General features: G+C 40.4%; 1 protein-coding gene across 1 annotated transcript in view; it reads left to right on the forward strand.

The window, feature by feature from the left end:
- Positions 1 to 500: 500 nt before the first annotated feature.
- LOC126563830 (zinc finger protein ush) overlaps positions 501 to 23493 on the forward strand; it is a 65631-nt gene continuing 42638 nt past the window's right edge. The window contains exon 1 of the mRNA XM_050220600.1: positions 501 to 627. Coding sequence (XP_050076557.1) covers positions 519 to 627 — 109 coding nt within the window. The 5' untranslated portion in view covers positions 501 to 518. The remainder of the gene's footprint in view (positions 628 to 23493) is intronic.

Raw genomic sequence — 23493 nt, forward strand, 5'->3', positions numbered from 1 at the left:
TCCACCACATCTCGAGGATGGCTTCTTTCTTATCTTCGCGCAATTCGATTATATCTCAATCCCGGCCGTTGTAGTGGAAGGTCTCTCGCAAGATGTCCATGCCCCGGGTCGTCTGTCGCTGTAGTGCTTGCGATATGCAGTGTAAACGGTTCCCGGGTGGTGTCTGAACTCAGTCGCCGAGTGACTCGCGCCTCGATAACAACGCATTTGCCCGCTTGTTGTAATGAAGCTTTTCAGTAAGTTTACGCAGTGAACGGTTTGCATATTCCAAGAGTTTTTTTTTCGTATAGTTCCTGGTGATATTTAGTTTGTGTGTGTGTGTGTGTATGTGTTTGATTAAAAGTATGTGTGTTTATAAAGTGAGATCTCTAATACGTGGTCATGCAAGTGAGCTTAAAAATAATTCAAGGTGAATCAGCCTTGGGTGAGTTATTATACTCAAAATGCAGTGAATGGCTACCAATCAAAGAGCGATTTAAAGCGTGAATGTGTAACCGTTGTACAGTGAAAGTTCGCATATGAACGTGTGTCCAAATTATAGTCACCACCGACCAGTGTTCGACGGCCGCCAAATGCATCCCAAGCTGTACGAACTGTTACGCTCGCGAAGCACGAGGATCTTATTGGGTAAGTGCGAAAGATTGCTCTCGAGATCGAGATATCTTATGAAGAGGATTCGCTTATCACTGGCCTTGATAACGCGTCTCGTGCATCGTTATCAAACGGCTCGACCATTGCAGAAGGCTAGAGATTTCCGAGCGTAAAACAATTGGTATCATTGCTGAGATTTTCGCTCATGATTTCAAGTGGGCTTTATCATCGATTTTATAACATGTCTTTCGCTCTGCAAGCACTTGATTGAAAGTGACAGCATTTATCTCTACCCTTTGTGAAGGGTAATATTGCGTGTACTACAATCTACCAGCATGAATCCTGCAAATATCAACAACATTTTGATGCAAAAGCTTGGTCGGAAAATACACTTTCCTATCTGATTATCGTCTTCCCTACTTTCGGTATTATCATATTCGCTCTGCTGATGTTTCCCAAAGCTACTATTTTCCTTTGCTGAAAGCATTCAATCTTGACACTTATCTCATAGTTATCGTTCTGTTTTTTTTTGCTTACGTTTCTGTACGCTACTAACATTCCCGAGAACGACAGTACCTTCCTGTATGCTGTAAGTCGTTTTGTGAAGTATAAATTTCCGTTTCGTTATCTGCAACACCGGATTGGTGACGTTCTGTCAACCTGGCCAGGTTACAGCACAATCCTTCTAAATCGGTGAGATGAAGCTCTTGTGATGCCACTGCAGTATCAGTGGCTAACAGAGCGCCAGCTTCCGAAGGCGAAGAGTTAATGCACCCCAACCAACGAACCAACCGTCTTCAGACATTCATCTCTTAATATCGGTTGCTTTTTTTTGCCTCCGTCAGCTACAGCCACCCGTCACTATCGCTTTCACCCACCTGTTTGCATATAGAATTGCCTTTATATCACACAGCGTATGCTATCGCAACGGTGACAGATAGCTAGTTATTTTCACCTTATTTTCAGCCACTCCACTGCAATGCAAATAAAAACTGACACCGCTTGTGTGTACCGAGCATTCATTGTGCTAGGGTGCCTTGGACACCATATTCTATTGCGTCCGGTGTAGTGGATTCTATTTGCAAAGGACACACCATTATCCAATGTCTGCTTGCTTTTCGTCTATTCGTGCTGATGGCCCGCCGGTCCGTCCAGCGGCTAGATGTTGCATCCGCTCTCGGGGTATCACAATTCTTGTGCCCGGTGCGACGAAATGTCTGCGATAAAAGTCCCGAGATAAATCTCGCTATCTTTGGCAAACGTACCAGCAGAAGTAGTGCTCCATTCCATGTACGTCTGGAGGCAGCTGGACAAATAATGTCCACAGACACAAGCACACCTTGTTTTCACACCTTTGAATTATACGAAATCTGTGCCGCCACTCAAGATGTAATACATTCCTTGGCTTAATTCCAAAGCCAACTCATTTTTTTTCTTCAAAACGCTTCTTCAATGCTTCCTACAACTCATTCAAGCAATGAACATGAGGTAACTATTTAAATACAATGATAAGAAGAAAAGGACTAAAAATTGTAGAACACTTTTTGACCGATAACACATTCCAATTGCTAGCTGTGTGTGGCACACGCTCCTCCTCCATACTCCACAGTACCTCCACAGCAAGCAAATAAGATACATGCGTTTTACAAGCCTGATACTACCATACTGGCCATCGGCATCGACATCTGCCGGATCTTATCTGATCTTATCGGTAACAAACGTTCTGCTGCGAAGTTTTGATAACGGCAGCCCTTAGACATGGTTGCATGGTTCGCGCACACCGGAAGACATTCATCTTTGTACCGTTGTCTGAGCGTAGATATGCATTTTACAAGTGTAAATAGAACTTTCTTATGTATGCTTGCCGTATGATACACGCTTTTGGTATCATTGGTACGAACTATGACGTTTTATTTAATTTATGAATTTGATGACTACTGAATCTTTGACGAAATCCTGTTGTGCTTGTCGTATGCGTAAGATATAGTTTGTTTGCTGCTATGTGAATCACACTTCTAGCACTGGCGCTTTGCTGATCTCAGGCTCTATACATCTATATTATACCGTCAATTTTATCTTTTTTCGATTTTTCCAATGACGCATCATGTGTCATGATCTTTTTTCGTAGACAATGTGGCGTCAATCGCTGTACTTTACAAGTTCAGATTGATCCTTTTTCTCAAGTTTATTCCATCGAGGAGTGCGGCCAGCTTTCCTGTGTCGATCGAGGTTTTTTTTCTTGCTTTCATTTTGTGTTACTGCGAATTTCAAATTCTTTTGCCGACGCTCTCTGCCGGAAAAAGTAACGAGTGAAATCAAACTCATTCTGGCTTGTAGATCGTTGTCAAAAATTCTGATTCAGCATGGAAAATTGGCGTTTTTTTCCCGTCTTCATACTCAACGATCTCCTCTAATTCTGCTTCTTAGTTAAATTTTCTCCAAAAAGTAATCGCTTTTTTTGAAACATTACACAGAAAACGAACATTTCTCTTTACCAGCCTTACACTATGGTGCACTTTTCATGAAGTCTTTTAATATAAATATACAAAAGATATCGTACATCAAAAAAACTATTGATTTATAAGAATTTCACAAACACACACACAACAAATTTGCCGCAATACAGCGTATCGGATTAAAACCACCCAGCAAAAAAATCTCCGACCTTACCATCGTTCTTATCCCGTTTCTGTGGACAAATGATTTTTCAAACGAATGAATCTAGCTCAACACCTTAAGTGACTGTGAGAAGCATAAAAAATGTGCACCAATTTCAGCTTGGTAACAGTAAAAAAGCAAACAAACAAACCACACCGAACAACTAAGCTGCCCCATGTAACACAGCATCACCGCAAGATCGTGTGGTATATGTGTGAGTTTTTTTTCCCCCATTCTCCTTCCACCTTTGTCTGGATGGGTGAGGAAACACGGCCCACACAAACAGTACAAGCGATAGAGAAACACAAAAAATCGCACCGGGAAAAATAAATTCACAAGGACACAGCATAGATGTGGGATTAAACAAAAAGTCCCCCCCCCCCCCCCCCTCCATCCCACGGAAAGATGGTATGAGGAAAGCCGAAAAAAAAAACCAACCGGCACGCCGCACACACATAAAAATGGCATCATTTAATCATTCCTTATCGCGTGTCCCCCGCGTGTGCCGGTGGGAGGCTGCACCATGTGGGTGGGGAAAATGCGCAAGAAAAGGGAAACGAAAGGGAGAAAATGGTACACTCGGGATACAGGTTTAAGGCCGCGAAAGCGTCGAACCGGGAACAGGCAAAAAAGTGAGAGAGTTAAATAACACACACACACACAGAGAGGTACACATGGGCATAAAAAAACTGCTCCAACATCATGGCCAGATACAACACGGGGCCACGTGCCCAGATGCTGTCCCCTGTGTTTCTGTGCTGCAGACCGACGCTAGCTGCGATAAGCGTTACCGGTACGTTGGTTTTTCACAGTCCAGCAAGACCCTACCCCCCAACACCTATGCGAGACCTCAACGCAGGTATCATACGCACGCCAAAGAAAAGCCGCGGAAATATCCACTTTAAAGTGTCCTATCGCGTGCTTGTAGTAAAAGAGGTTTGCGTGTGTGAGATGAAAGGAGGAACAAACTATACTTCAACTATTATTTAATCCACTCCTCTGTAAGCCTGAGCGTGCTACCTGGGCGCACTCAGAACCGGAAGGAACTAAGGTAAAATCGACCGGATACAGGGACTTACCGAAAACTTGGGTCACGAAGCAGCGGAAGTAAAAAAAAAAAGTGAATCGTGCTGCAAAAAAAAAGATGCGATAAGAAACTGTTATATATAAAGTATTTTACTCTGTGCCATGATTTTTTTTAGTCTTCATTTTTGCCATTTGACTTTTGGTTCGGCTTTCGGCAAGAGGCAGCCTCATTTACCTCCGCTCAAGAGCGGTTCATCATCTACCCCTTTGTAGGGCAGCTTAATTCGAGAAAGAGGAAGAGACGATATGATGGTCAGCAAGACGGCTAGACTCTCCACTGAGATGACCGGGTACGCCGGGTACCGATTAAGCTGAAAAACGCATTGCTTTTAGCGTTTCTAGCTAAGGTATTACATTGAGTTCAAGATTATGGTGACATTTTTAGCACGATACTACCACTATTCAACTGGCCACAAAAGCGAAAGATTCTGCAGAGTAAAAAAAATAAACGATAAGGTTGCATGTACTGCAAGACTTTCGTTTTTTTTAACTTCCCAACTATCGTCTTATCGGGCTTTGGGTGTACAGAAAAATAGAATTCTCACACATAGTTGGCAGTAGAAAACTAGAGCATGTACATTATAATATTTCAATCTAAAATTAACAAAACAAACAATACATCATGCCAATAAAGCAAACTAAATCCCAACCTTTGAACTTCTGCTAATAAACCCGTCACAGCAGCTAATAGCGCCATCTGCCGACTGCTACCACAACCAGTTTTCATCAGCGCCATCTAGTGCCTATGTATGGTACTAACATTTATTTAATTCGGAAAAGAGTACCGATTAAGTGCACCTCGCTTTTTCAACATCACACAAGAAGCGTTAGAGCCGACCGACAATATCCATATCAAATCGCCAGCATACGATAGACCGATGCTGCTGTTGCTACTGCTGCAAGGCGTGCGATAAGGAATCCCGTAAGAAACTGACGACCGTAGCATTCATTGTACTTCCGTAAACTAACGGCGCACGGTGCTGCAACCGATAGTAGCAGTAGTGGTAGTGGTTGTAGTTAGCCAGTAGGTAAGAATTTTCTTGAGCAAGGGAAGACACTGCACGTTTGCATCCAGGCAACAACCATAAACCTTCATAGCGAAGCAAATGTGCTACAAAATGGTGACACAGATAAGGGATGAAAGTTTTTCCTATAAAAATAGCGTTCCTTATCGTTGCCTCCTTTTTGGCACGGTACGCCCGCTTTGTACGCCCTTTCTCCACTGCTCACCTCCACTAGGGATGCATTTGTTTCTTTCGTGTGCTATAAGAATAATGCAAGGAACGTAAAAAAAACGGGAGTACGTTTTAGGGGTGTTTTAGGCAAAATGGAAGAGACCTGACTAAAGCGTGCAGTTGGCAATGACTTCACTATCAGATTTGTTCAGGAAAAAGAATCTAGGTAGGCGCTGGAACGCTAGATGTGCGCATGTGACTTTAAATTGGATAAGCAAGCAAAACGATCATGTCTCAATATCGTCCAAAATTATGATACTGTGTCTTGTGCTGTGTAAGAATGCGTCGAAACAAATACGGTCGATAATATGAGTCAACCCTCATCTGGTAAAAGTCTTGTTTATGTCTATTGCTGCAGAATTAATTTCATGCATGATTTTATCGATAGAATCATGATGGTTCTAAGTGGTGTACAAGTTCGTTATTAGACCGCATGAACGCGTAAAGAAACAAAGAGCAAAAACTGCATTGAAAACTGCATCACGCTAAAGCAACTGCGTGCATTTATCGCACCATACGTAAACATGAACACATTCGAAAGCGGTAAACAATTGTGTGCGTCAGTGGGAGGACTGGTCTTGCGAGGGAGTACATTCTTGCGGTGTTTAAGCGCTATTATTTTTAAACTTAGGGACTAGATTAAGCTTTGTGGTCCGCTCTTGTAAATTGTTTGCACTTACCAGAAATAATTTTGCTTTGACTATTAACATTCTTATTTTAAAAGATTCAACAACACCTGCTTGTGGCTTTTCTGGGTTTATACTGTAAGAAATACTATTTTTGCATCATGAGTGCTGCATAAAATTGGATGTGGCATGAAAACCGCCAATAACACATATTGCGAGGCTTTAGATGTCTAGTTCCACCCATCCGTTGTTCATTCCATCATGATCATCGTCCAGAGAAGCCTCGTACATTACTAGCTCTTCTCGGAAACGATGCACAAATGCAATGAATGACCTTGAGTCTCGAAGCGTAAACATTCGAACACATGTAGAAACCAACTCTTTCTCTCTATCTTTTTTTTTCTCTCTCTCTCTCTCTCTCTCTCTCTCTCTCTCAATTGACGACTTTTTATGAATGGAGTTGGAAACCGTAAAGACAAAGAACGGTCGCATGCCGGTATTTTACGATTACAAGGCTTGTGTAGCACAAATCCTTTTCTGCTTGTACAAACAACATACACGCAACAAAAGTTCTTTGTTTAGCTTTGTAGTGTCGCATAGAGCAAAAGGTTAAATAATTGAAAAGTCAACATCACACCGTAAAACAGTGAGAAAGTCTAGCTGGTAACCGCATGATCCATGTTAATGAGGCATCAAACCGGCAATGGGCAAGTGAACATAATAACAAATAACATAATAACAAGTCATCTGCCGCTGTCGTCTGCCGCTGACCATCAGAGAGCTCAGAAACTGTTTAAAACAGTTGTAAAATCGATTTTTCAACACACATATCGCCTCCACGCACAGCAAGAAAACATGAGTTATGTAGATACGTCGAAATTAACAAGACTGAAGAAAATACTAAAGGTGCTTACTCTTTCGAATCTCAAACTGTAGTCCTGATTTAGGTGTACGTTGGGTTGTCACCGTGACAGCTGTCAAGATTTATATAGATTGGATGGCCCTTTTGACAAAATTGTCCTTATAACCACTAATAAGGTTCTTTTCAATACAAATTTGCCTTAGTAGTGCCTTAGTTGACGGATTTATATCGAATTTTTTAAAAGGGTAGTTAAACAGTTGTATACAATTGAAAAACAAGTTGAAATTGTGATACATACAAATTACAAAACATTTGTCCCACACTATATGTCGACACTGAGTTACCCTTCAAACAAAATAAAATAAATAATGTCAATCTAAGTTCTCACGTGTTTTAAAAATTATTGTACATTCGTCATATGCGCGAATGTTTTAAAAACACTCATGAGAACCTTATATTTCGAGTTCCTGATGAAAGCAAAATCTCGAACTGGAAAACTAACATCAATATAGAAATTAAAAGAGAGAAAACGAAAAAGTGGAGGAGAGAGAGAGACCCCCCAACCCAAAGAGGAACAGGTAAAGCATAGGGGAAAATCTTGATGTGCACATTGGATCATAAAAAATCGATCGTCACTCCAACGACAGTCGTCAAATGCGTCACGCATTGTACAAGAGCGAACTGAACCTGTGGTGGTGCAGCTTAAGCTATCGTGTATGCCATCAATGATGCGTATGTAGTGGTAACACCCTGAACCGGCCGCAAACCAACTGCAATACCGGGGATAAACTTGCAGTTCGAGTTTTGATCTTGCAGCGATAGGATCGCTTGTAGTGCAAGAAGCTTGAGGAAGAGTTGACTCTGTGATTGATAGATCCATCCGTGTTCGCAAAACGTGTATTGCCTGTGATCGCAATTTTAAACGTGAATTAGTTCATGTGCTCAGGGGTGTACGATCGAGTACAATCAGAAACCCCACTGTAAACTATTCCGAAAACGACAAATTTCACAAAGAAAGTGAATTAGTCAGCGACACATAGATCAGCGTCGCCGAGCAGCAAATCAGTTGTTCTGGTGATTGATCAGTCCGTGAACGAAATTTTGAGTACGGAAGAGGAATTTGGAATTTGAATTTGAAATTCTGAAAACAAAACTAGTGATAAAGTGAAAAAGTTCTAAGTTCGGTTTTGACACCAAGCAAAGCGTATGAGTTGTATCAGAGATTGCAATAATGGAAGTTTGATTACCACGACGACTACCCGATATATATACCAATCATCAAATGTGGTATAGATCTCTGAGGAGTATCCAGACAACAGCATATACCACATTGCAAGTGAATAAGTATAGATCAAGAAGCAAATGCGATTTCTAGGCCATTAAAAAGTGCGTGGTTGTGAAACGTCTATTGCCAGTGATTGCAATTTGGAAAAATTGCATTGTGATTGTGTACATGTACATGTACACACAATGCTCGATAATTTCAATAAACCAGTGAGTGGTGTATTTGTGAAAGAAAATTTTTCACATTGACGTGAAAAATAAAGATTAGCGTTGCCAATCACAATAAAAGAGGTGTCTGGGTGCCTGATCAACCCCTAGTAGCGCAACATATATCGTCAGTGATTGCTATTCGGAATGGTTGTGTACTTGCGCATGAGCCCGAGAAAAATCTACAACACTGCTGTGGATTGCTCCGACTGCAACTGCTACAATAAGGTGAAAAAGATCAGCTTTACCAAGAAGCAAATAAGTTGTCTTCATGATTAATCAGCCCCCGTGATTGTATTTTGGAAGGGTTGATCAGTGCGTGTGTGCTTGCATAAGTTCCACTGTGAACTGTTCCAACAAATCTCAACAAAATGCGAGGTGAAAAGTCAAGAAGCGAATCAGTTACGTTGACGATAATTATCCCCATGATTCCGTAACCTTTATCGTGAGTGATCGTAATTTGTAGACGTTGATTAGTACGTGTGGGCTTCCCTATGTGCACGAGGAAAATTATAAACCCCGCTGTGGATTATTTCGACTACAACAAACTTGACCGTTTTGAAGTACACTGAAAATGAAAAACAACTGATCAGCACCCACATCACCTCCTCGTTATTTGCAAACCGATTGGCCATCATCGCAATCATGGATGGTAAGAAAAAAAAAGAAGTGTCTTGTTCGTATGTAAAGTTCGTAGCAGTGAAAGGAATAATTCACACTTATCGTACCAAAAAGATGACCAATAATAATAGGCAAAGAGTAAGTAGATTGTTAATGCTGCACTTCTATCAGGCTGTAGGCGAGTGTGTTTGTTTTATGAATGTGTATGTGCTTTTATTAGACGATTTTATAATTTTGTCAGACACCCCGGCATGGAAAACTTAACTCACGTAATAAACCGTCCGTTCACTCAGTGCACTCTGCTACGTGACCATCTCACGAAATTAATTCATGCAAGAGTCAGTACTAGTATGTATTTGTGTGACTAGGTAAATGTAGGCATGTGTTGCCAGATGATTTTTCTAATGCTAGTTCAGCTGTGTAACAAAACATTCGTTCATGGTACTGAAATAAATTTTCACTGTACATGAGAAAGCAAAAAGGCAGGAAAAATAAGTCCGCGGTAGAACGGCCAATATGAGCGATATATCTTATGAGTGCCATACGGGCAAGGATTAATTGTAATTCTTTTTTTTGTGGTGCGATTAGTGTTGTTTTATTCCCTTTCTCTGATATAGGATCGGTTTTTCCTCAATTTAAATTGCCCTTTTAATCCATTTAATTTTACAAAATTGTGTAATCAAATGCGCACGCCAATAAGGCTTTAGTTGTTTTCTTGTTATTTTTTTTGGATTTGTGTTTTCGTATTCATATTGTCGTTTCATCAGAACTTTTATTGCTCATTCTCTTTTTATGCAATTTTCCAAACCTTAAGAGATTATATAGTTATAGAATTATATCGAGTTGGTAAAATGTGCATCGTGTGTGCATTAATTAATTAAGTTCGTTTATACTGCCAAATCGTTCGATTCAGTCTTTCACTTTCGGCCTGTCTTCTGGTACAGAAAAGTGTAAAATGTTTAAGAAAAGCAAACAGTTGAACTTTTAACCTCCCATTACTTACTTTCTTTACCTTATTGCACGGGGAGACGATCCCTGCACGGTTTGATTTGATACACGGTCCTGCCGGGTGAAGAGCACTGCAGCACCAAATCATCCTGGAAGTATTTAACTTCCAACATCTAACACGTTGACCGCTCGCTAAAATCCGAAATTTAGCAAAAAATATGAATAGCAAATTTAACAAAAAGTATGAATAGTTAAATTCGGAGCTGGAGATTTTCGCACGGCAGGATCATGTATCGAACCGTATCCGGATCGTCATCCCATTCGCTGGAATAGTCAGTTTTGGTACAAAATCATCCTTTCCTAGCATAATTGTTTCCACAAATTTATTTCCTTTTGCTTCATATCAATTCTCGTAATTTGTCACTGCATAATTCATAAAGCGCATGATTACATCGTTTTGGGAAAGTTAAACGAATAAATATTGCATTAGAGTGGCCTTAAGCTGCCTTCAACGTACTGTATTGAGTATTTTAAATCTTCGATCATTCAAAAATAGTCAACCTTTAGCCGTCACTATTTCATTCATTAAACCGTTGTACTAATTGTGCGTAAGTTTTCATCATTGACTGTGTTTTTGAACGAAGGCAATTTAATTTGAGGTTTTCTTTATTTCGTCATATTTTTACAGTACTTTTCATTTAATTCTTTCCTTGGCAGCTACAAATAGACGAAATGCGCTAGTTTACATAGCATTTGATTCACACAAGCCCGGAAAGTATGCAGTACAAAGTAAGACGACTCTTCGATTAGTTGATGACATGCCAACAAGCGAGAACTCCGAATCAGTAAATAAATCTGGTTCCGAAGCTGACTTCAATTCACTTTTTGAAGTGAAATGTGAAATTGATGAATGTACCACAGAGTTAGAGGAACAGTTACCGAATGAGATGACCGAAGAGACTGATGCGAATATCCATCCAGAAACGACTAGTACAATGAAGACACAACACTATCCCGGCGTGCCGTTTGGATACGGAACAGAATGCAAAGAATTAGGGAAAGAATCACTGTCGTTAGAGGAGACTTCTCCGTTTATACCGAGTTTAAGTATTCCAAAGCATACAGATACAGATAGAGTAAGGTCTAGTGAATCGATAAACGAATCAAAGCAGGAAATTTCAATGGCACAAAACACGAATATTCAGCTGAAAACAGATAAAACAATGATAGCAAAACCCTATATCATCGCGTCATTCGAAAGCCAGGCAAAACGCATAGAATCAGGGAAAGAATCATACACATTTGAGAAGACTTCTCCATTAGGTGCATCGTTGGATATTCCAAAGCATTCAGATACAGATAAATTAATGGTCAGCAAATCGATTACTGAATCAGAGCAACAAATTCTACAGGCACAAATTATAACAGTAGAAAACTTAGCTGGAAGAAAACGTAGCTCTATTGAGCAAATTGGGTTCGGAGACAATCCATCATCGATGGCAAATCACACCTATACTTCAAATACATCTTTATTAATAGCAGATACAGATATTTTTGATACTATCTTGCAATTGGATAAACATGAAATTCTTCCATTGTCTAAAGAGACATGCACTTCTCCTGAACAATCAGATACAGTTACAGATCTTGAAACAACTGTGACTAAAAAAGAGAGTCCATCATACGAAATGTTTGATGTAAGCCAAAAATCAATTGACGAAGGTGCTTTAATGAAAGCACAGTCAGCCATTTTTGAATCTGTAACTAACCGGTCTGATATAAGTGTTAAAACAGAAGACGAAAGTACACATACCAACTCTAATTCAGAAGGGAACACTCAGGAGTGCAATATTCCTGCGGATGCATCCAACTTTGATTTGCCTGTTGAAGGATGTACAGTAGATGTTACCGTACCACCTATCAAAACATCCTTGTCAGATAATGAAGAGGATATGGGAACAGACACCTCCACTAGGGCATGCTGTACTCTTGCATCCAACGATTCGGAAGAGCTAAGATCGGAAATATCCAATCTCGATTCATCTCATAACCAACATACAAATGAAAGATTTTGCAAACATTCTGGTGAGGATACCCGAACGACTGGCGTGTCAAAAGATTCTACCGATAAAAGTCCAACTGAAAAATCCAACGGTGTGAGGGGCCGAGAATTTCAATCAGCTGAAGAAGTTCACAAATTCAATCCACCTAAGTCAACTCCTACCGATCGGTTGACTAAGTCTTCTAACACATTCGATTCAGAAGGGAACGCTCAGGAGTGCAGTATTTCTGCGAATCCATCCAATGTTGATTTGCCCGTTGAAAAATGTCAAGTAGATGTAACCGCACCACCTGTCAAAACTTCCTTGTCAGATAATGAAGACACAGACACCTCCAAAAAGGCATGCTGTACTCGTACATCGAACGATTCGGAAGAGCCAAGATCGGAAATATCCAATACCGATTCATCTCATAACCAACATACAAATGAAAGATTTTCTAAACATTCTGGTGAGGATATCCGAACGACTGGCGTGACAATAGATTCTACCGATAAAAGTCCAACTAAAAAATCCAACGGTGTGAGGGGCAGAGCATTTCAATCAGTTGAAGAAGTTCACAAATTCAATCCACCTAAGTCATCTCCCATCGATCGATTGATTCCGTCTTCTAACACGTTCGATTCAGAAGGGATCGCTCAGGAGTGCAATATTCCTGCGAATCCATCCAATGTTGATTTGCCAGTTGAAGGATGTCAAGTAGGTGTTACCGCACCACCTGTCAAAACGTCCTTGTTTGATAATGAAGAGGATATGGGAACAGACACCTCCACTAAGGCATGCTGTACTCTTGCATTCAACGATTCGGAAGAGCCAAGATCGGAAATATCCCGAACGACTGGCGTGACAATAGATTCTACCGATAAAAGTCCAACTGAAAAATCTAACGATGTGAGGGACACAGAATTTCAATCAGTAGAAGAAGTTCATAATTTTAATCTGACTAAAACATTACCCACCGATCGACTGATTCCATCTTCAAACACACTCGATTCAGAAGGGAACGCTCAGGAGTGCAATATTCCTACGGATCTATCCAATGTCGATTTGCCAGTTGAAGGATGTCAAGTAGGTTTTACTGCACCATCTGTCAAAACGTCCTTGTTTGATAATGAAGAGGATATGGGAACAGACACCTCCACTAAGGCATGCTGTACTCTTGCATCCAACGATTCGGAAGAGCCAAGATCGGAAATATCCCGAACGACTGGCGTGACAATAGATTCTACCGATAACAGTCCAACTGAAAAATCTAACGGTGTGAGGGACAGAGCATTTCAATCAGTAGAAGAAGTTCATAATTTTAATCTGACTAAAACATTACCCACCGATCGACTGATTCCGTCTTCAAACACACTCGATTCAGAAGGGAACGCTCAGGAGTGCAATATTCCTGCGGATCTATCCAATGTCGATTTGCCAGTTGAAGGATGTCAAGTAGGTTTTACTGCACCACCTGTCAAAACATCCTTGTCAGATAATGAAGAGGATATGGGAACAGACACCTCCACTAAGGCATGCTGTACTCTTGCATCCAACGATTCGGAAGAGCCAAGATCGGAAATATCCCGAACGACTGGCGTGACAATAGATTCTACCGATAACAGTCCAACTGAAAAATCTAACGGTGTGAGGGACAGAGCATTTCAATCAGTAGAAGAAGTTCATAATTTTAATCTGACTAAAACATTACCCACCGATCGACTGATTCCGTCTTCAAACACACTCGATTCAGAAGGGAACGCTCAGGAGTGCAATATTCCTGCGGATCTATCCAATGTCGATTTGCCAGTTGAAGGATGTCAAGTAGGTTTTACTGCACCACCTGTCAAATCGTCCTTGTTTGATAATGAAGAGGATATGGGAACAGACACCTCCACTCAGGCATGCTGTACCCGTACATCGAACGATTCGGAAGAGCCAAGATCGGAAATATCCAACACCGATTCATCTCATAACCAACATACTAATGAAAGACTTTCTAAACATTCTGATGAGGATACCCGAACGACTGACGAGACAATAGGTTCAAGCAAAAAAAGCCCAACTGAAGAATGCAACGGTGTTATGGGCAGAGCATTTCAATCAGTAGAAGAAGTTCATAATTTTAATCTGACTAAAACATTACCCACCGATCGACTGATTCCGTCTTCAAACACACTCGATTCAGAAGGGAACGCTCAGGAGTGCAATATTCCTGCGAATCCATCCAATGTTGATTTGCCAGTTGAAGGATGTCAAGTAGGTGTTACCGTACCACCTGTCAAAACATCCTTGTTTGATAATGAAGAGGATATGGATACAGACACCTCTACTATGGTATGCTATAACCTTACATCCAGCGATTCGGAAGAGCCAAGATCGGAAATATCCAATACCGATTCATGTCATAACCAACATTCAAATGAAAGAATTTCTAAACATTCTGGTGAGGATACCCGAACGACTGGCTTGACAATAGATTCTACCGAAAAAAGTCCAACTGAAGAATCTAACGTTGTGAGGGGCAGAGATTTTCAATCAGTAGAAGAAGTCCACAATTTCAATCTAACTAATTCAACACCCACCGATCGACTGATTCCGTCTTCAAACACACTCGATTCCGAAGGGAACGCTCAGGAGTGCAATACTCCTGCGGATCCATCCAACGTTGATGTGCCCGTTGAAGGATGTCAAGTAGGTGTTACCGTACCACCTGTCAAAACGTCCTTGTTTGATAATGAAGACACAGACACCTCCACTAAGGCATGCTCCGAATCGTTGGATGTAAGAGTACTTACATCCAACGATTCGGAAGGGGCAAGGTCGAAAATTTCCAATACCGATTTATCTCATAACCAACATACAAATGAAAGACTTTCTAAACATTCTGGTGAGGATATCCGAACGGCTGACGAGACGATGGATTTGAGCGAGAAAAATCCAACAGAGAGCTCTGAACATTTAGTGGATGAAAACTTGCTCGTGAAAAGCAAAGCTTTGAAAGAGGCTAGGACTGATAAAACTTTGGGTTCAAAGAAAAAACACAAGGTGAAAAAATCATCCTTGCCCGATTTAGAACAAAAACGCGCGCACCGCGAATTGAAAAAACAATTGAAATCGAAACACCGTAAAAAAAAATCTTCTGTCGCGGGGCAAAGTAATGAATTAAGTCCTACATCAGACGATAAAAAACTTCCTGAAGAATACGAAGCTTTGCCTGTGGTGGAGTGCAACACCGTTCAACCCAATGACACTGCAACACAAAACACAAGCCATAAGACAGCTGACAAAACGGATGCATTAAATACTGAAAACAATGATTCTACAACAGCAAATGAACTGAATATCATCACACATGAAACGAATGATAATTGCCAAGACAACATTGACGCGACGAATGATAGCCTGTGCAATCCGAATATTCCTCCTTCTCCATCGTCTGCAGAAGATAGTGGCGAAGAAAACAACTCTGCTGCTGAACCCAACTCTTCTAAAAACAAACCTCCTAACAAACGTAACTTTTTTTTAAAAACACTGATTAGACCTGCTGCATTATCGCGATTTACTGAAACAATGAAACAAACGCCCTTCGAAATAGAGGACAACGGTTCAGATACTGAGCCATTAGTATTTCAAGAAGACAATAAAGATTTTTTAGACTTTTTTCCAGCAACCGTTCTCGAACGACAAACTACATCATCACCTCCAAAACAATGCAGTTTTGACAAAGATACTAATGATGAGCATATCAGCACAGGAAGAAAAACGGCAACATTAAATCTACCTGGCCGTATCGAATTTACTGATGATATATGTAAAAAAGAAAACGCGGATGAGGAACAACAGCCCATAGTAACTACTGGACCTGTTGACGAGCCTAATGTCGATGATCCTTCAGAAATAAAAAGTATTCCCGTTTGCTCTTCTATCAATTGGCCATCTTCTATAATTGATCTCACTGTGGATGATTCACCTGCACCATCGGTGAATGATATTCAAAATGAAACTTCTGCATTATCACAATCAGCAGTTGATTCCCCAATAGAAAGCATAATGCTTCACAGCACGCGGAGTTTAGCTGCAACTAGCGATTTGGCCGAAAATCAAGTTCCGGATGCAAACAGAAAACGAAAAGCTGTTGTACTGATTTCACCGATACTTCCTTCTTTTTCAAGAAAAGATGTGTTGCCAAACAAAACGCTGAAAATGGAACAGGTGGGCAAAACGAGCGTTATTATCGATGATATGTCTCTTACAAGAGACATAGCCGAATCTTCATCTCAACAAAATTTCGATTACACACCTTCAATTACAATCCATAGTTTAAGACCACGCAACAGCAACAGAATTAGATATATTGACGAAAGTGAAAGTACAGATGAAGAGATTCCAGCAAAAAGTACCAAGCTAACCACCACAAACACTCACAACGCTTCTAAAAAACCAAAAGTCATTTCAAACACAACTACATCTACTGTCCAAAGTGAAACTATTACGAATGAAGAGACTCCAGAAGAAAATTCGAACCCACCTATCAAAAAGTCTAACAACGCTTCTGAAAAACCAAAAGTCATCTCACACACAACTGCATCTACAGCCCAAAGTGCAACTATTACAAATGAAATGACTCCAGAAGAAAATTCGATCCCACCCACCAAAAAGCCTAACAACGTTTCTAAAAAACCAAGAGTTATTTCAAAGACTTCAGCTACTAGTAAAGATTCAACTAGACGAAAAAGAGTCCAAAAAACTACCAGCACGACTCAAAGTACAATCACAGCTGATACACCTTTTCTACCATTTCTGGGAGTTCCTTCCGTTGGAGCATTCAACAACGTTATTATAGATCCAAGAAAAATTACTGATCAGGATTGGTTAAACCACAATAGCCAGTTTCAGTTCTATGGAAAAAATAAAACCAGTGTTCAACTAAATAATGCCCAAACTACTACGACAGCTGTGCAACATCCTCTGGCTAAGGAATTATCTCTTCCTTGCCCTGAACCAAACGTTATAGATCAAATTCCTAGTGCTTCGAACAATAATATCATAGCAAGTTCCGATAATGGAAAACATACGAATCGAGTCACTACGCAAAGCGTCAAACAATCCCGTCACGATGAAAGGGCTATACCATCAACGCCCAAAACGAATCAAATCGAAAAAACGTACCAGCCTTCAGTAGCTAATGATCAAAATAATGCAAATAACAGCGTTGAAAGTCAAATCAGGAATGCATATCCTCATAATATTTCACAAAACATTGTTCTGCCCCAATTTATTCCAGTACCTCAATCTTCTTTGGTACCACAAGCTATAAGCAACAATGACACTTCACAGCGCATGGATGATCATCCAACTGAAACACTCAAACAAATAGCCTTTCCACCAAAAAATCTGTTATGCCCCACCACTGGTCAGTTCGGCGATCCATGGACTGCTCTCATGAAAAAAACAATCGAAAATTTACCAACCACATCAAAAAACACCAATCTACTTCAATCGTTGGGAATATCTGAAGAAACCTTGCAACCAAAAGGCATAACCCTAGCTCTACCTGAGAAAGAAAATACAATTCCACCTTGTCATCAAATTCCGGTGTCACAAACTTACGCATCTGCTGATATTCTAGGGTCACAATCTCAAGTGAAAAGGCCTAAACTAAATGAAAATCCTTCTGTATTTCCCAAGGAGGCTTTGCCTGAGACCCCCGTGCAGTCTGTCTGTCGTGCAGTTTCAGTAGCTGTAGCCGTCACCCCATCTAATAATTCACAAAGCAGTAATGCATCTCAGCCTGTACAATTACCTCCACTATCCTTACTACCAGTTGTTGTAGATCAACCCCCTTATGAGGTTGAAAATAATCCACAATCAGTTTCACTGATTCAAGTGCACAGTTCTGTAGCAGCTGTAGCCGAAACTTCGTCTAACAACCCACAAAGTAATAGTGCACCTCTGTCTGCACAAGCATCGCAACTACCCTCACTGCCAGGCGTTGTAGACCAAACCCCGTCTGAGCATCAAAATAATCCACAGTCAAGTTCGAACATAGCAATACCTTCTGTCTTTTCGAATGAGACTTTGCCTGAGACATCCGCTAGCTCCCAGAATACTATGTCAACAGTTAATGAAACTAATGTGGGCTGCAATGACATTTTACAACGTTTTCCATACTATCCTAAAGCCCGACAACTTCAACATTCCTCAATGTCCAAAGATGAACCCCTCAACCTGTCTAAGAGTTCAAGTAAAAAATTCTCTTCAAATGTAGAACCTTCCACTATGTTGCTGCCTTCCATAATATCAGTAGCTGTAGGCGAAACTCCGTCTAACAAGTCACAAAGCAATAATATGCCTCAATCTGTACAAGCATCGGAACTATCCTCACTACCAGGCGTTGTAGATCAAACCCCGTCGGAGGATCAAAATAATCCACAATCAAATTCGCACATAGCAATACCTTCTGTCTTGCCGACGGAGACTTTGCCTGAGACATCCGTTCAATCTGGAGATATATGTCGACGATTGCCAGTTTCAGTAACTGTAGTCGAAACTCCTTCTCACAATTCACAAAGCAGTAATGCATCTCAGTCTGTAAAATTACCTCCACCACCCTTACTACCTATCGTTGCAGACCAAACCCCATCTAAGGTTGCAAGTAATACACAGTCAAGTTCCCATATAGCAATACCATCTTTCTTGCCGACGGAGACTTTGCCTGAGACATCCGTTCAATCTGGAGATATATGTCGACGATTGCCAGCTTCAGTAACTGCAGTCGAAACTCCTTCTAACAATTCACAAAGCAGTAATGCATCTGAGTCTGTAAAATTACCTCCACCACCCTTACTACCAATCGTTGCAGAGCAAACCCCATCTAAGGTTGCAAGTAATACACAGTCAAGTTCCCACATAGCAAAACCTTCTGTCTTGCCGAAGGAGACTTTGCCTGAGACATCCGTTCAACTTGCGGATATATTTCGACGATTGCCCGATTCATTAACTGTAATAAAAGTCCCATCTAATAATTCACAAAGCAGTATTGCACCTCAGTCCGTACTGTTACCTCCACCACCCTTACTATCTGACGTTGTAGACCAAACCCCATCTCAGGTTGCGAGTAATACACAGTCAAGTTCGCACATAGCAATACCTTCCGTCTCGCCGAAGGAGACTTTGCCTGAGACATCTGTTCAACCTGCGGATATATTTCGACAATTGCCAGTTTCAAAAGCTGTAGTCGAAATTTTACGTAACAATTTACTAACCAGTAGTACACGTCAGCCTGTAGAAGCATCTCAAACACCTATAGCACCTGGGCTGAATACGTATGAGACTGAAACCACTGGACAAGCAAGTTCCCACATGACAATTCCATCATTAAAAAGATATCGTCCTAGTTATAATGAGGCTTTACTTCAAAATCATCGCCCTCCTGTTCCAACATTCTCTACTGCATTGAATAGCTCCGAAGATAGTTTACCAGTGCAAAATCAAACTAATTACTTTGATAACATGGTCAAACATTTTCCATACTCTGGATTTGTACATACCTCATCATCTGGAATTGCGCCTCAAAACTCATCTGAGTGTTCAAGCAAGAATCAATCTCAACTGGAAGAAGAACCTCAATTACCTTTGCTACCAGGTGTGGTAGAAAAGTTCTCGACGGCAATATCTTTTATAAATAGACATGTTTCAAACTTCAATGGTAATTTACAACGCTTTCCTTGTCCTCAAATGTCCATTCCGAGATTACCACCAACATCGGTCAATTCCTGGACAGCTCTACCAACATTGAATCGGATTGATGCAGATTATAATTTTATGAACCACGCATCAATCCGTGCAGAACATGCACCACGATTTCCACACCCTGCTTTTGCAGGACATTCTAATAATGTCCCAACACCCAAAAATCCATCTGTGTCTCAACTTGCCGAAGCGTCTCTACCTGGTCGTAGAAAAAGAGTGCCATCCAAGCGTGTAACTGCAATGCCTGGTCCTAACGATATTCCTATGCCACGATAACCAACTACGTGGTATCTCTAACATCTCTAATCATTCCTAGTGAAGATATTGATCTTCGCATATTACCCACCCCATTGATGAATATTGCTGGACAGTTTAATTGTTACAACAATTAAAACCTGGGGTTTTAATCTTCAGTGTAGCGATACAATCGTTCTTAGAATATTATATGTACATCACAGGCTGGTATTAAGACTATAACTTTATTTTATAGTCGACCCGGGTCACTACGTTGACAAATATTTAATGTGTTATTAGTAAATTAAGGTTTTTGATTAATGTGTAACTTGCTGCCATTACCAACAATGAGATGTGCCTCTCTACAAATGGTTTAATTTCATGTTGATGCCGCAAATGCTAATCTATGTTGTTAATCGATGTGATTCAGGGTGCCACTAAAGATCTCGAATGTATGTGAGAATTTATACGAACCAAATAGTTAACATAGAACACTAGGATTAGGTAGCATTAGGTTTATCTGTTGCCAAATCGATAGGATCAAATCTTGTCAAGTGCGTATATTTCCCTTACATAGCAACTAGTTCAAAAGACAAATAACCAGTGTATGCACGAAGATAAAGATATATTAATGACTTTTCATGTAATTTTTCTTCGATTGCGCCATACAAAGTCAAAGGTACAAAGCGAATACTTATTCGGTCGGTATTATTATGAATAAATAGTATTATCGGTATTGTTATAAAAACGATGTTTTAAGCATAACAACCAACAATATCACTCACGATGACACATTCACAATGCTGTAAGTATCAAACCGGCCCTTTAAACACATCGATCTCTATCCGATTTACACATGTTCCGCCTTCTTTCTCAACAAAACACAACATTGCCAAACATGTTGACCGATGAATAGGATTCGGTCCTCCTTGGCATAGCTCGAGCACCCACCTCAGCTAGACAAATATTATTTGCGTGAGAACAACAGTCTTTGTATCACCTCACTCGATGATGATGACGGCAAAGTGATCATTGATACAACTTTTCCATGCGGCATAAGAGTCTTTTCCACACGTTTTGCCAACGTCATCACTAGAGTATGATTTTTGTGTTTATCAAAGAACTCCAACGCCAGAAGATTTTTGTTTCGTTCATTTATTCCACTTAGTTAGAATTTAGTACGTTCTCTCGGAAGGTTTGTACGTGACTGACTGTGCGCTAGCTCTCAGCCTAGCAAGAGAGTCGCTCTCTGTATTTCTGTATCTCTCTGTATGTGTACATGGCTAAACGGAATATTTAGCAGTGAAATTAGTATTTTTGCCATTTTTGAAATACCATCGAAGTGGTGGTAAAATATAAAATTTCGGCTAAAGAGTAATAAAGTCCCTCATGTTGTACGGGATTCATCTCATGCAAGCTTGTGTGAAAAATCACGGTGGATTGTGATCATTATGCGTAGGACATAAAAATATAATTTAAATAAATCATTATTAAAATGAGGAAAGTTATTTGAAATTATTGTTGAGTGTCGCAAAACCTAGCTTATGTATAAGACTAATTAAAAAAAACATTTCACTAACTTATTTCATCATTTAAACGAGAAAGTTCATACTGTAATAGAAATATTTCTATAGTGAGTCATATTTTGTAATTTAAATGGCTCAATATACGGAAAAAAATAATATTTCAACATGATTTGGCTAAAGAGTAATATAGGCCATCAAATTGCACGCAGCAAACTCACATGTCGTTTGTGAACATGGGTCCTACTCAGCTACTTAATATTCTCACTACTATACTACTAGTGAGAATATTAAAACTTTTGGTTTATAAAATCCAAAAAAATCTTATTTTAACTAGTTTTAATAAAGTTTTAGTAATTCAATCAACTTTCTACTCAAATCATGTTTAAATATTATTTTTTACGATTATTGAGCCATTTAAAGTAAAGAATATGACTCACTATAGAATTTTTTGGCTAAAGAGTAATAAAGTCCCTCAAGTTGTACGGGATTCATCTCATGCAAGCTTGTGTGAAAAATCACGGTAGATTGTGACCATTATGCGTAGGACATGAAAATATTATTTAAATAAATCATTATTAAAATAACCAATAACCCGCCATTAAAATAAATATTTATTTATTTACAATTGAATATGACGGTCCAGTGCCGTATTGTCAACACCGCTTGTGTTGAAAAAAAAAATTACAATCATATTGATAAGGCATTTCCTCCCTATTATTTTCCTTATCCCGGGCATACTCCCGGGGTGTGTGGATTTCCCGATTGTGGCAACCCAATCCCGGGTTGTGGATGGTTGTGGTGATGGTGTTGATGATGCTGATGATGATGATGATGATGATGATGATGTAGTGGTGGTTGTTGTGAGTTTTGATGGTCCGGGACTATTGCTGTGTCTATTGTGATGATGGTGGTTGGTTACATCCGAATTCCGGCTATAGTGGTGATGTGGCCGTTCTATTGTTGTCCTTTGTGGATTGGTCTGGACTGCAACAAACAAACGAATATTGTTTAGACAGCACATTTATTTGTCTTCGTACAGTGTTCTCCAGTGCAGTCCAGCAATGACATTCCAAGCTCACTCTAGTCAACGTCCAATCAAAGGATGATCGACAAGCTCTATCCCGCAGCAGCGAAAGCGACTTCATTTCTCCCGAGACTGAACGACGCCCGACGCCAACGTTCTCAAACTCAATGTGCCAAAACTGGACTGGAGTGGAGAACACTGCACTTTGAATAACGCCTGCCTCCCTTTTACGGCAGTGTTGGAATCGCCCTCGAGTGCTGCTGCCCAGTCATCGGATTACCCGTGGCACTACAAAAAATACACTTAAAACATAGACAACACAACATTTAACAAAAAAGGAATGGGGAAATACGAATAAGGATTGAAAGGATACTTGGGATGTGGAATCATAGGACAAGACCGTTGTCTCTGGCGAATCGGTGAATGATCCTCATGTAGGGGAGGTCCTTGGTAGCCAACACTTCTCTAATTTCTGTACCCGGTCGTCTGCCGATATTCTCGACTGCGCTCAACAAGGAGGGTCTTGCGGTTTCAAATTCCACGCAAGACCACAGAAGGTGATCCACATCGTGGAATCCGTCACCGCAGCCACACACTTTTGTCTGAGCCAGAGTTATACGCTGTAGATGAGCATTCCACGCAAAATGATTCGACATCAGTCAAGACATCATTCGTATGAATGCCCGGTCTACAGAGAGCCCATCGAACCAAGGCCGCAGGGACACTTGCGGAGAGATCGAGAAGAGAAAACACCCGAGTTCATCCGCCTCCCACATGCTCTGCCAGCGAGACAG

Source organism: Anopheles maculipalpis, chromosome 3RL (genome assembly GCF_943734695.1).
Source record: "Anopheles maculipalpis chromosome 3RL, idAnoMacuDA_375_x, whole genome shotgun sequence".
Classification (NCBI taxonomy): Eukaryota; Metazoa; Arthropoda; class Insecta; order Diptera; family Culicidae; genus Anopheles; species Anopheles maculipalpis.